Raw genomic sequence first — 15,397 nt, 5'->3', positions numbered from 1 at the left:
TATTCAACCCATTGCATCTGCTCTGCCATTCCATCATGTTTGCTATTATTTATTTATTTACAGCGGGCGCTCCCAGCCTAATTTATGCCATGGATCCCAAGTTGGGATCCACTGATTTAGAGACACAGCACAAGACAGGCCCTTCAGACCCAAAGAGCTGCACCACCAGCATTCCAGCCTAATCTAATCACAGGTAATTTACAACGACCAATTCACCTACTGACCTGTACATCTTGGGACTATGGGAGGAAACTGGACCTCTCAGAGGAAACCATCACACTCATGGGGAACTTCTTAGAGAGGATGCTGGAATTGAATTCGGAGCTATGATGTCCCTAAGATAGCATCTGATGACAGCTATGCTACCTTGGCACCTCATTTAGTCTCCTCCTCAACACCACTCTCCCTCCGCCTTCTTACTGATTCCTTTCACTAATCAAAAACCAATCAACCTCCACTTTAAATATATCGATTTGGCCTCCATAGCCATCTATAGCAATGAATTTCACAGATCCACCACCCTCCGTCTAAGAAAATTCTTCCTCATCTCTGTTCTGATGGGACATCCTTCTATTCTGAGGCTGTGCCCTCTGGTTCTAGGCTCACCCACTATGGGAAATATCCTCTCCACATCCACTCTGTCGTGGCCTTTCAAGATTCAATAGATTTCTATGTGATATTCCCCCTCCTTCTTCTAAATTCCAGTGATTACGGGCCCAGTTCCTCATATGTTAACCCTTTCACATCTAGTGTGGAGTCTCACCTGACATGGAGCACTATTTGGAAAACTACCAGCCTTCCATTATTATTTTCTTTTAGTTTATTGAAATTTGATTTAAAAAAACACGACCTTTGGACAGGAATTTTCCCAAGCAGGGATCCCAATGAGAATATCCACGAAAACATTTGTCATGGCACCAAAGACTTGGTGATGGGGCAGCACTGTGGTGTAACACATTAAGGTGAGGCACGTTGCAGGAAATTAGCATCTAACCAGCAACTGAATCATCTGATGTTCAAAGTTCAAAGTAAATTTATTATGTAAGTACATACATGTCACCGTATACTACCTGGAGATTCATTTTCTTGTGGGCATTGGCAATAGAACAAATAAATACAATAGAATCAATTAAAAACAACACACAAAGACAAACAACTGAAGTGTAAAAGAAGACAAATTGTGGAAATACAAGGAAATGGAAATATTTATTGACTGATTGATTGAGAACACAAGGTGCAGAGTCCTTGAAAGTAAGTCCATAGTTTGTAGAATCATTTCAGAGTTGAGGTGAGTGAAGTTATCTACACTTGTTCAGGAGCCTGATGGTTGAAGGTTAATAGCTATTCCCAAAACCAGGGGTGCGGAACCTAAGATTCCTGTGAATGCAGCAGTGAGGAGGGAGCTTGACCCTGGATGGTGACGGATGCTGCTTTCTTGTGGCAGTGTTCCATGTAGATGTGCTCAGTGGTGGGGAGATCATGACTTTGTGATGGCCCATACACACATTAGGATGAGGCATCCTGCACAAAATTAACATCTAACCAGCAACTGGATCATTTGCCGTTCTTTGTATTGTGACAGGATTGCTTAGTGAAACCAGCGTGGGGACTCAAAGCAACATTGCAAATCCCTTGGGTGTCCTTTTAATAATATATTCTTACCTGGGCCCAGACCAAGTGTATTTCCTAAATACTTTGACCTTTAGTAGAGGGCCCAGGGTTGCCATTACAATTTCAAATGTCTCTCTACAGCCATAGATGGTTTTGTGGAGACAGGTGGTTTAGTACAAGTATTACAGTTACATCATGTTCTGCAACATTGACTTGCTGAGTCACCTGCTAATGTGTTCCTCTGCTCAACTGACTCCTGTCGAAACTGTTAAAATGATGACTGATTTAAATATATGCAAAACACCTCACATGCAGTGCCATATCTAAAATAGGAAAAGTGGATTTGTGGTGGGTTCAGGTAAAACAAATCCTTGATCAAAGTTCAAAGTACATTTATTATTGATGTATACTTTATACAACTTTGAGGATGTATACTTTATACATCCTTCCAGACAGCCACAAAGTAAAGAAATAGAGTCCATTACAGCCTATTAAAACAAAAATGACTGTTGAATGCCACAAGAAAAAATTTGTACAAACAATAAAACTGAGCAAATAGCATTCGGAATTGAGGAGGACGAAAGTGAGTCGGCAATCACGGTAGCTGATTCAGTGTTCAGTTCAGTGCAGAGACGAGTAAAACTCATAGAGTGTCCGGCCCCGACACCCTGACCTTTTCAATCTGGCTCAGAGTTTAAATCGCCCAAACCTTGGGTTGGGTTTGGGTTTCTCAGAATCAAAATCAGCTATATTATCACTGACATATGTCGTGAAATTTGTTGGTTTTTTTGCAGCGAAAGTACTAGGCAATATATAAACATGACTGTAACTTACAATAAGAAGATATAAAAAATAAATCAATTGTGCAAAAAGAAAGCAAAATAGTGAGGTAGTGTTTACAGGTTCATGGAATATAATGGCAAAAGGGAAGGAACAGTGCCCCCCCCCCCCCCCCCCCCGCCGCCCCCCGAATACCTGGTGGTGATACAACCAGCCAGGATGCTCTTCGCTGGAGTCTTCACAGAACTTCTGTATTTAGTTTATCAGTCATAAACCTTGTGATCATTCCAAAAGCATAGGAGGCTCCACGGTTTCTATAATGAAGGTTTCCTATCCATCTTATGGACAGATGAAAAAATACCTAGATCGCTACGCTTCCTTGGTGAATCCTGAGAATCAATGATTTCAATTACATCACCATTGGCTGTGTCTTTTGCCACTAAGCTCTGAAGTTCTTCTCTAAAACATTCTGTCCATGTTTAAAAAGACTCCTGAAACCCTGCACGGAACTATTGTTTTCCTCCGTTTGAGATAGGGTAACAAATTTTGTTTGTTGGAATCTCTATCAAGGATCTTGATGAAGGGTGTAACATGCAGAAATAGCAATTGTTTATTCCTCTTCCTAGATGCTACCTGACCTGCTTTATTAGCTTTTTCTATCCATCTTCTTCTTCTCCATCCTTCTCTGAGCATTTTGGGCTGAATGCTCATACCTTCATTCCGTCCGCCACAAAAGGTAGGCTTTCCCCATGCCCCCCCCCATTGTAATTGCACTTCCCATTTCCATTCCAGCATGCCCTCCTCTACTGCCAAAATGTCAACTGTTTATTCCTCTCCATAGATGCTGCTTGACCTGCTGAGTTCCTCCAGCATTGTGTGTGTGTGTGTGTGTGTGTGTGTGTGAGAGAGAGAGTGTGAGTGTGTGTGTGAGTGTGTGTGTGTGTGTGTGAGAGTGTGTGTGTGTGAGAGTGTGTGTGTGTGAGTGTGTGTGTGTGTGAGAGTGTGTGTGTGAGTGTGTGTGTGTGTGTGTGTGTGTGTGTGTGTGTGTTGCTCCAGATTTCCAGCACCTGCAAGTTATAACATTATTTTCTATTTCTTTTCTCTCAGTACTTCATAGTTCAGGGTGGTTGATGGGTTTGGAAAGGATCTTAAAATTGCAACAGGGGCCAGGATGGAGAAGGGACCATGCAACATGAAAATCTTGTGGCATTGTGCGGAATGTTGAAGGATGAAGAATTAATTAACGGGACGCCTCCCTTTGCCTCCATCAGGAAACATTGCGTGTTCTTGAGATAGTTGGCCATGCTAGATGCACTGTAGTCTTGAATAGTTCTTGAACTGTGAGTTCTTGGCAATGGCATCCTGAATGTCCAACTTCAAGCTAGTTATGTATAAATCAATGTGAAATTTAAAAATTGATATGAGATGTGCAATTTTTGTTCACTGCTACGACTTTGAATAGACCCTGTGGAACGGCTACAAGTATCTAAATAAGAACTGAGAAGAGAGATTCCCATTGTAGAACGCTGAACTCTTATTAATGTGTGAGAAAAAACAAACAAACTTGAATTTAGGAAGCAGAGAGAAATACTCAGGCCATTTTCAATCTTGTCTGTGCAAAATCTGAGCTGAATCCATCACCAGGCCTGTGTCAAATCCACCCTACTTTCAGCCCAACTAAATAAATCCTATTACACACAGGATCACCAACAATAATTCTGGACAAATTCTCTGATACGCTGCTATAAATGGGAGTTCCTCTCCTACTTCCCTTTCACAGCAGCTGTTGTTTTAACTAAAAGGTCAAGGATAGTGCTGCTTTTTCATATTTACTTTAATAAAGATAAAAGATGAAAAGATTAAAGATTAGCTTTATTTGTCACGTATAGCACTGTGCGGAAGTCTTTGACAGATACATCAATAGCTAGGATGCCTAAGACTTTCCTATAGTACTGTATTTGTCAATGTGGAGTGGAGAGCAAGTTTGTAAATGTGGCGGGAGCAAAGGCTGATGGGAATGGCGAGGGTAGTGCGCTGCGGGAAGGGCATGGGACAGGTGGCAGAGAAGGAGTGTCGGGTGGAGGTGGCACGGCTGCAGACATACCCAGCCCTGAGACACCAAGCAAGGTCATTCGATTCCAAACATTGGTTTATTGATCATTATAGAACGTTTCTTAGGTGCTTCCTGCTCCCTCCCCTCTCCCTTTCCATTTTCCCAACCATGATTCCCCTCTCCCTGCCCCCTTCCCACTCTGAGCCCACAATAGAGACCCTTATCAGAATTAGGTTTATCGTCACTCACCTATGCCACATGAAATTTGTTTTTTTTTTGAGGCAGTACAGTGCAGTACATAAAACTACTACAGTACTGTGTTAAAGTCTTAGGCATCCTAGCTATATATGTGTGCCTAAGACTTTTGCACAGTACTGTACATTGTAACATACAGTGAAATGCTTTGTTTGCATCAATGACCAACACAGTCCAAAGCTGTGCGGGAGTCAGCCTGCAAGTGTCTCCGTGCTTCTAGTGTCAACACAGCATGCACACAACTTACTAACCCTAACCTGTATGTCTTTGGAATAACATTTCCCACCTCTCATCTTTTGGAAACCACTTAGAATCCTTTTGTTTAAAATTGTGACTGTCACTTTAGAAGCAAAGGAAATCTTTTCATCTTGGCTTCACGGTCCACTGCTTCAGAGCGTCAGTGGCCAATAGTTCCTGGTGTTAAGCTGCTGACATCGCTCTCTGAAGGCAATTACTTCCTCACGTCAATTAGTGGCCAGACACGAAAGCGATTTTTTTTCACAAGGGGTGGCTGCCGTGCCAGTCTCTGTTTAGTGATCCAGCTGGCAAGGACCATACAGAACAATGCTAAACAGTTTCTCAAACCCTATGAAACGCAAAGGGTTGCTAATGGAATCCTTTGGATTCTCTGATTAGGGAAATGCTTAAATTAATTGGTATTAAATTGCCGAGTCAACATTGAATTCTCTTTGTTTTTACACTTTACTCGTGGCTGCCTGTGTTAACAGCTCTGTAATTGATGTGGACAAGTGAGTAAGTAGTCCGCAGCAAGTATTTCAATTACAGCAAGGAGTCTCTGTCATTGCCAACGCGCCCACAGCATAGGAAATGAACTTAAAATGTATTACAGGTCGTCGGGTCATAAATCTCTGGGAGAAAATTGGCAGCTGTCACCAAGGACAGATGACGGTAGCTGCAGCAATGGAGATTAAATGAGCAACTCAAGAGCATGCTCCAGTCTCAGGGGAGGTGAAGGCAGTGGGGAAGTGGGAGAGTGTTAGGGATACTATGTAGTGATCTACAGGTAATTTCAAACCTCTTAAACCCACGGGATAACTGAAGCAGGCAGTTATTGTTTACTTCAATGGTAAAGGTATAAACTAAAGTTTCTCCCCGGGCCTTGCTTGGTGCATCAGACAGCAACCTTGCCATTTCTTTAGTGATTGTTTGTTCTACGAGGCCCAGTTGCTATCTCGATGCACAACCCGACACGATTGGAAAGTGTGCAGGGAGCCGGCTGGATTCGAGCCCACGACCTCTTGTTCCAACGTCTGGGTGCAGGTTACCATGACACCACTGGCACAGACTTACTTCAATCGAAACTACAGTAAATGGTGAGAAAATTAAATTTGCATCAAATTATTGATTGGCAGAAATGAATCTTCAAACCAACCACCCTCTGAGCATGGGTCTGCCATAGTAGCCTAGGAATTTTTTCCTACCTTCCTCTTCACCTGGTCTCACCCATCCCCTGCCAGCCCGTACTACTTCCCCTTCCCCTACCTTCTTATTCTGCTTTCTGTTCCCTTCCTTTCCGATCTTGGTGAAGGATCTCGGCCTGAAGTATCGAGTATTCATTTCCCCCCGCAGACTTAGCATGAAACTCTTACAGCCTGGGGCATCGGAGTTCAGAGTTCAACTCCAAACTTTTCGGAGTCTGTGCGTCCTCCCTGTGATCACATGGGTTTTCTTCAGGTGCTCCGCTTTCACCCCGCAGTCCAAAGACATATGGGTTGGTTTGCTAATTGGTCATTGTAAATTGTGTTGTGATTAGGCTACGTGGATTGCTGGGCAGAGTAGCTCAGTGGGCTGAAAGGGCCTGCTCCACAGCCCTCTAAATTAATTAAATAAAATAAGCACTCTCTTTGAAAAGTATTGCTATAATCATAAAACCACAAGATATAGGAGCAGAATTAGGTCATTTGACCCATTGAGTTTGCTCCACTATTTCATCGTGGCTGATCCAGTTTTTCTCTCAATCCCAGTCTCCCACCTTCTCCCCATATCCCTTCATGACCTGACCAATCAAGAGTCTTATCAAGCTCTGCCTTAAATATACATAAAGACTTGGCCTCCACAGCTTTTTATGGCAAAGAATTCCAGAGATTCACCACTCTCTGACCACAGGAATTCCTCCTCATCTCCATTCTAAAAGGATGCCCCTGTATTCTGAGGCTGTATCCTCTGGTCTTGGAGTCACCCACCGTAGGAAGCATGCCCTCCACGTCTGCTCTTTCAAGGCCTTTCACCATTTGATAGTTTTCAATGTGGTCACCCGTCATTCTTGTAAATTCTAGTGAACACAGGCCTAGAGCCTTCGGCTATACAGCGGCTATCCTTCATTAGGAGTTTGAAGAGATTTGGCATGTCAACAAATATACTCAAAAACTTATATAGTTGTACCATGGAGAGCATTCTGACAGGCTGCATCACTGGTATGGAGGGGCTACTGCACAGGACCGAAAGAAGCTGCAGAGGGTTGTAAATCAAGTCAGCCCCATCTTGGGTACTAGCCTAGGAAGTACCCAGGACATCTTCAAGGAGCGGTGTCTCAGAAAGGCAGCGTCTATTATTCAGGACCTCCAGCACCCAGGGCATGCCCTTTTCTCACTGTTACCATCAGGTAGGAGGTACAGAAGTCTGAAGGCACACACTCAGCGATTCAGGAACATCTTCCTCCCCCTCTGCCAACCGATTCCTAAATGGACATTGAACCCTTGGACATTACTTCACTTTTTTTAATATACAGTATTTCTGGTTTTTGCACATTTTAAAATCTATTCAATATATGTATATTGTAATTGATTTACTTATTTTTTTTTAAATTTCATTTATTTTATTTTGTTCTTTTTCCTTCTATATTATGTATTGCAGCAAACTGCTGCTGCGAAGTTAACAAATTTCACGTCACATGCCGGTGATAATAAACCTGATTCTGATTCTCATTCTGAAACACTCTTCATATAACAAACCATTCAATCCTGGAATCATTGAATCCTCTCCAGTTTTAGCACATCCTTTCTAATATAAAGAGCCCAAAACTGCTCACAATATTCCAAGTCAGGCCTCACCAGTGATTTACAAAGTTTCAACATTACATCCTTGCTTTTATAGTCTAATCCTCTTGAAATTAATGCTAACTTTGCATTTGTGGGTGTGTTTTTTTCCCCCCAACGTATGTCACACTCATGACAGAGTTTTAATACTGTCAGAATTTTAATGCTATCTTTTTTATTGGAAAGTGAGTCCAAGAGACCCCGAAACATCAACTGTTCATTATTTCCATTGATGCTGTCTGAGCGCCTGAGTTCCTCCAGCATTTTGTATGTGCTGCTCTGGATTTCCTGAATCTGCAGAACCTCCTGTGTTTAAAAGAACAGGCTCAGTTTATTCCAGCAAGGCAAAATTCCTTCCTTTATACTGTGGCAGTTCACCTCTTAAATTTCATTTCTTGAATTATGTCTATTCCAGTTTTCTATAAAAAATTATTCCCAGGGGAACCACTAACATTATTACGGGGTTTTATTTTGTCACTTAAGTGCACATGGCCAGAATTGATTAGAAATAATCTTGCTTTTGGTTTATGTTGCCCTTTGATTTGGATAGTGAATAAGTGATTGTCAAAATTCACATACAAGCTTAGATTTTAAATAATTGAGGAAATACAGTGGATTCCATTTAATCGGGCCATCTGTTAGTCAGGGAAGCTGCTTGCTTGGGACAACTCTTAAAAAACAAAAACTAATGGAGAAAATTGCCATTGATTCTCTTTTGTTTCTTTGTGACACCATGCTGCTTAATTGAGGCAGGAGACTGTTGCCAAACATTGTAACTAGCGTCGGTCACGTGCACTTGTATGGCCTTTGGATGCTACAACGTGCTTACGGCGAACAGCTGTTGAATAGCACCAGTTGTGTGTGTTTGTTTTCAAAAAGCAGTGGCTTTTGTCACTGATAGTTGGCAAGAAATAAGCAGTAAGACAAATCCAAACTGTTTTTGCTCACTGCGGTTCAAGCACTCAGGCTTGGAGTTGCCAGAAATGGCCAGGATTTCACGACTTCAGCAAGTTCAACTACAAAGAATTTGGAGGTAGCGACAGTTATCTTGAATGTTATAATGAAAATGAAAATTTGGAGGATGCAATCATTAGCAGTATTGTATGAAGGCTATCGATTGTCTGCAGTAGGTGACAGCACTGATTTTGTTCATTACGTACACTTGGTGAATTTCTGTCAGTAACTATAATACAGTTTTACTATAGTAATATTGGTAGTGTTCTCATTTGTTCTGTATATCATTTAAACACAGAATTTATTTCTGTTTGTATTTTTTATATCATTTTAACTATTTCCATGAAGCATTGGCTGATCGGGTTAGTCGCTTAATTGGGCCAAAGTATGTCCCAATTAACTAGAATCCATTCTTTAGTTTGTAAATGAAAATATCACTGTGATTGTGACTGGGGATAATATTGAGTTTTTCTGGGAAAATAATGCTTCGTTAGCTTCTCTTTCCATCTTTTCTTCTTTTTCTCCATCCTTCTCCAGACATATTGGGTTAAATGAGTACACCTTCATTCTGTCTGCCACAAAAGACACGACCCCCTCCATTGTAATTCCACTTCCCATTCCCATTTCAACATGGCCTCCTCTACTGCCAAAATGTTGACTGTTTATTCATTTCCATAGGCGTTGCCTGACCTGCTGATTTCATCCAGCATCTTGTGTATGTTGCGCTGGATTTCCAGCATCTGCAGAAACTCTTGTAGAATTAAATGCTATTCTTTGCATAGTATTGTAACCAAACATGTGAGCAGTTTAGAATAATTATACAGTATTATAATTCATTCACTTTAAACATCTGTTATAACAAAGCACATAATTAGTATTTAATGAGTACAATATCTAATTTTATTTCTTGAAATAATTGCATGTGTACTTGAAAGAAGGTTGGTGAATGATTGTATTAGCAATACCTAGATAGAATTCAATTGAAACCCAAAAGGCCAGGGTACACCGTTACTAACAAAGTAACGGTTAGAACTTTGTTTTACAGGGCCATCAATCATCGATCTAGGTTCAATTCCCACCGCTTTCTGTTAGGAGTCTGTACATTCTCCCCGAGACTGCATGGATTTCATCTGGGTGTTCCGGTTTCCCCCCACATTCCAAAGGCATATGTCGGAGAGTCATAGAAAAATACAGCAGAGAAACAAGTCCTTTGGCCCATCTAGCCGATGCTGATCCTGTACCAGCACCATAGCCCTCCATACCCCTACTATCCATGTACATCCAAACTTCTCTTAAACTTTGCATGCACCATTGTGCTAGCGGTTTGTTCCACACTCTTACAGCCCACTGAGTGAAGAAGTTTCCCCTCCTGTTCCCCTTAAACTTTTCACATTTCACTCTTAAGCAGTGACCTCTGGTTGTAGTCCCACCCGATCTCAGTGGAAAAAGTCTGCTTGCATTTACCCTATCTATACCCCTCACAATTTTGTATCCCTCTATCAAATATCCTCACAATCTTCCATCTTCCAGGGAATAAAATCCTAAACCATTCAATCTTTGAGGCTGGAGATTGGGGCTAAGAGGAAAAATGGAACAGCCATGATGAAGTGATGGAGCGGACTCAATAGGCCAAATGCCCTAATTCTGCTCCTATATCTTATGGTCTTTCCTTATAACTCAGGTCCTCCAGTCCCGGCAACATCCTTGTAAATTTTCTCTGTACCCTTTCAAACATATTTACATCTTTCCTGCAGGTAGGTGACCAAAGCAAAAGGTGAGGTTTTGGGAGTTGTGGGCCTGCTATGTTGGTGCTGAAAGTGTGACAATACTTGCAGACTGCCCAGCCCAATCCTCAGTGGCTTGATTTGATGCAAACAGTGGATTTCACTGTATGTTTTGATATTTCAATGTACATGTGACGAATAATGTAAATCTTTGAATGTACATTTAGAAAGGCTTTCTGTTAACGCAAAATTCTACACCCAACTGATTTCATGAAACATTTAAATAGGTCCAGAATACCATGTAGTTTCCTCATTCCTTTCTTCTGGGGCAGCATGGTAGCATAGTCATTAACAGTTAAGTTACAGCACAGCGGTCACTGATGGGGTTCAATTCCCACCACTGTCTGTAAGGAGATTGTACATTCTCCCTGTGACTGTGTAAGTTTCCCCGAGTGCTCCAGTTCCCTCTCCCATTCCAAAGGTGTACAGTCAAGGTTAGTTGGTTGTGTTGGTGCTTGAAACCATGCCAGAACCTGTGTGCTATACCTAGTGCATCGCATACGACGCAAATGATGCATTTCACTGTACTTTTGATGTAGGTATGACAAATGAAGCTGATTTTTAAACACAATTTTTGATAGGTTTTCATTTTAAACAGAATTCTACTGTTCTAACTAATCTTATGAAACATTTAAAACGGTCTGAGATTCCATCTGGTCTCTTCATTCCTCCTCCTCTCCAAAGTTCAAAGTACGTTTATTATCAGGGGAAGATGAAGATTGTCTTGTCTTTTACAGGTGTTGTTGGTTTCCCACAAGAGGTAGACTCCTGGTTTTCAAGCCTCTGAACCTGGTGTGCACAAGGTCTCCTTTTTACACCACTGTCCCCAAACGAGTCTGAGCCATACTGTTCTAGAGCACTTCAGAAATTCCAGTTGAAATGCACCCATCTGAAGGATGAGTGGCTATCATGCACATTTCTCATCTGCCACAGACATGTTTCCATTACGATTATAATTACTTTAGAAAGTTAGGAAAGCATTATTAGAATAAGCAGTAAGAACAAATGGCTGTTGGGCACTTTTGAGATGCAGATTTATTTGTGCAGAGAAAAAAAACTTATTTCAGAGCAACTATACTTTCCTCTTTACTATAACAATAATCTGCAGGTATCTTTCCACCTGAATTTAAATAAATTTGCATAATTTTCTCTCAAAACAAATCATTTTTATTTTGTGTTGCACTGAATGAAACTATCTTCCGTATTTGCACTTTAATTTAAATTTCTATTATGGCTATAAACATTAACGAGCTCTGATTTGAATATTTATAAGTCCCAAATGAAAATAATAGGAAGTGTTTTAATGGAACTGCAGAGATATGCGAATGATTGGTTTTGACATTTGATTTCAGTCTTGGAGGGAGTTTGTCTAATGCTTATTGACATTACTTGTCCAAATAGCCCCCTCACAGGTTAGTGGTGTAATGAAGGATAGTGTGCAGCAGAGGACTGTCAATCTCTCCTGGAAGGAACCGGAGCATCCCAATGGAGTCATCACTGAATATGAGATCAAGTACTATGAGAAGGTGAGAACTGCACAAACATGTAAATACCTACACCCGCCTTGACTGATCCTTCATCAACCACAAAACAGATTCCAGTTGCAACAAAAATAGCTTTATTTATTTATTTGTTTGTTTAATTATTATCAATCTATCTGTCTTATTATCTGTCTGTCTATCTATTTATCTCTCTGTCTATCTATCTATCTATGTCTGTCTATCTGTCTCCCTATCTATATATCTGTTGGCCTGTCTACCTATCTATCCATTTATCCATCTATCTATCTGTTTATTTCTCTGTCTATCTGTTTATCTATCAATATATCTGTCTGCCTGTCTATCTATCTATCCATTTGTCTATGAGTCTATCTATCTATCCATTTATCTATGAGTCTATCTATCTATCTATTTATCTCTCTGTCTGTCTATGTCTATCTGACTCCCTATCTATATATCTGTCTGCCTATCTACCTACTAAGCTGTCTATCTGTCTACCAGTCTATCTAACTATCTGTTTATCTATCCATCAGTCAGTCTTTCTAACTGTCTGTCTGTCTATCTATCTGTCTGTTTATCTGTCCATCTTTCGATATATTTATTTATACAGCTGGTTAGCAATGCAACATGGATTAGACCTTTCTGGTTCTTTAAGCCATGCCACCCCAGCAGCTCCCCAGCAGACACAATTTAATCCTAACCCAATCACAGGATAATTTACAATGGGCAAGGTTCGTCTTTGGACTGTTGGAGGGCCCATGCCTCCTCTGGGGAGGACGTACAGAGACATCTGGCAGAGTGGCACCAGAATTGAACTTTGAACTCTGGAACACTCCCAGCTGTAATAGTGCTGTGCTAACCGCTATGCTTTTGTGGCACCCATTTTGTTTAGTGATTAGCATTTTATTGGATAGCTTCTGGACTGCCTTTGACCAGAAACCTCTCCCTGATGATGAAAGCAAATCGGAATGAAAGGGTTAAGTAACAGGAGTGTTTGATGACTCTGGGCTTGTACTATCTGCAGTTTAGAAGAATGGGCGGAGGGGTGTGGTACAGATCTCATTGAAATGTGTTGAATATCGCAAGGCACAGAGAGGATGTGCAGCAGATGTTTACAGTAGTGGTTGAGTCTTGGTCCAGAGGACATGGCCTCAGAATAAAAGGATGTCGCATTAGAACAGGGATGAGAAGAAGTTGGTAACTCTGTGGAATTAATTGCTAAAGATGGCTGTGGAAGCCAAGTTATTGGGTGTATTTAAAGCAGAGGTTGATAGCTTCTTGATTAGTAGGACTGTCAAAGGTTATGGGAAGAGGCAGGAGAATAGGGTTGAGATGGAAAATAAATCTGCCATGAGGGAATGCCAGAGAAAACTCGATGGGCCGAATGCTCCAATTCTGCTCCAATGTCTTATAGTCCTATGGAAATGATTTGCTTGCATTTAGAGCGTGGACGGGACATTATCATCGTTGCAATTCAACCCTTTATAACCCAGAGTGATTGATTGTCAATGCACAATGTTATATCCATGGCCTTTGACTTCAAAACTAAGGTGGATTTGATGGAAAATGGGTAATTAAGAAGTGGGCCGCAGGACCGTGGTTTGAAGTTCTAAAGGGATATCTACGTCAGGAGGGAATCCGTGTAGGGAAAGATGCTGACTTTGTTTAGGCTGATAGGGTTAAAATTCAAACAGTAAGCAACACCTTTTTCTCACGGTGGTGGTGTTAGAGGAGATCTGTTTAATGTTAAATGGAGGAAAGTTCAGGCCGGATGTCAGAGGTAGTGGGGTCCTGGAATGCACTGCTGGGATGGTGATTAGGATCTGATACAAATGAGTGGCATGGTAGCGTAGTGGTTATCAAAACGCAGTAACATGGGTTCAATTCCCGCCACTGCCTGTGAGGAGCTTGTAGTTCTTCCCATGACTGCGTGGGTTTTCTCCGGGTGCTCTGATTTCCTCCCACAGTCCAAAGACATACCGATTGGTCATTGTAAATTGTCCCTTGATTAGGCTAAGATTAAATCAGGGGATTGCTGTGTAATGCATCTCAAAGGGCCTATTCTGCACCATATGTCAATGAATAAATAAATAAACAAACAATAGGGATGCTTAAAAGACTCCTAGATTGGCATATGTGGACATAGAAGAAAATAGAGGGTTATGGGCCATGTAGGAGGGAAGGGTTGAATGATGCAGAGCATGTTAAAAGCTGGCACAACATTGTGGGCTGAAGGGCCTGTACTGTGCTGTAATCTTCCATGTTCTATGAAACCAGAGAGGAAGAAAGGTAATGGGAAACATAGGAAATGATCCACAGTGCGGAGTGAAGGAGGATGGAAAAGTGCAATCATTGATGTCAAAGAGTGTGTAGTCAGTGATATTCTCTGATGATGGACATTGGAATGAATTAGATTCACCATTATTGGGAAAGGTGTGGGGCATTTTTTTTCAAGAGTAGCTAGAGCATCTTTGAAGAGCAAGAAGATCGCGACAGGCATTGGGCTCTTGAAATGTTAGTTGAGCGGTAACTTTGAGGGATCTCTGGACATGAATCCCAAAATATATATTTCTTCATCTTCTCAGACAATGATATTTTTTACAAATATTCCCCTTAGTTAAGCTAAATATTCAATTATGATGCAGCTTCTCTCCCCTTCCTCTCCCCCTGGGATCTCATTCGATACTGTACATCTCTCCCAAACCTACCCCTGGCACAATTCTGAACCACATCACTGGTTCAGGAGCCTGATGGTTGATGGGTGATAACTGTTCCTGAATCTGAAGGTGTGGGACCTAAGGCTCCTGTACCTCCTGCCCAATGGTACTAATGAGATGAGGAACCCAATTTTACAGCAGGAGAAAGAGCCTTCCTTATTACTCGTTCATGGGAAAAATAGAGGCATATCATCATTACTTTTTTTTATTTCTGATTAAAAACAAAGGAAGACATTTTTGCAAAATGATGGTGAAATATCAAATTTTTCAAGAGTTTTTTTTAAGCTATACAAGGTGATTTGATATGGCAACATAGGAGGGAAGGGTTAAATTGATCTTAGGGTAGGTTAAAAGGTCAGCACAACATTGTGGGCTGAAGGGCCTGTACTGTGCTGTAATGTTACTTGTTCTGTAACACCATCTGAAAATTCACCTGTCGGCAGGTAGAGGACCTACTATGTGTTGGCTCTTTATTTTTGTCTTTGCCTCTACTTGCAAAGGAAGACATCATCAATATTACTTGATCTGCTGGCATTGGAGAGGAACCAGAGGGCATTCACGTGAATGATTCTGGGATTGAAAGGGTAAAAGTACGAAGAGCTTTTGAAGGCTCTGGGTCTGTACTCACTGGAGGTTAGAGGCATGGCAGGGTGGGGGGATCTCACTGAAACCTTTCGAATATTGGAAG

At 41.3% G+C, this 15,397-nt stretch overlaps 1 protein-coding gene across 6 annotated transcripts in view; it reads left to right on the top strand.

Moving 5' to 3' along the window:
- epha7 (eph receptor A7) overlaps positions 1-15,397 on the top strand; it is a 360,855-nt gene that overhangs the window by 258,775 nt on the left and 86,683 nt on the right. For all 6 annotated transcript variants that reach the window (XM_073057490.1, XM_073057489.1, XM_073057488.1 and 3 more), the window contains exon 6: positions 11,895-12,019. In XM_073057490.1, the coding sequence (XP_072913591.1) occupies positions 11,895-12,019 (125 nt within the window). The remainder of the gene's footprint in view (positions 1-11,894; positions 12,020-15,397) is intronic.

This window comes from Hemitrygon akajei, chromosome 9 (assembly GCF_048418815.1).
Source record: "Hemitrygon akajei chromosome 9, sHemAka1.3, whole genome shotgun sequence".
NCBI classification, from domain to species: Eukaryota; Metazoa; Chordata; class Chondrichthyes; order Myliobatiformes; family Dasyatidae; genus Hemitrygon; species Hemitrygon akajei.
Note: the sequence above shows the minus strand (reverse complement) of the source record. Positions and strands in the feature narration are given on the sequence as shown.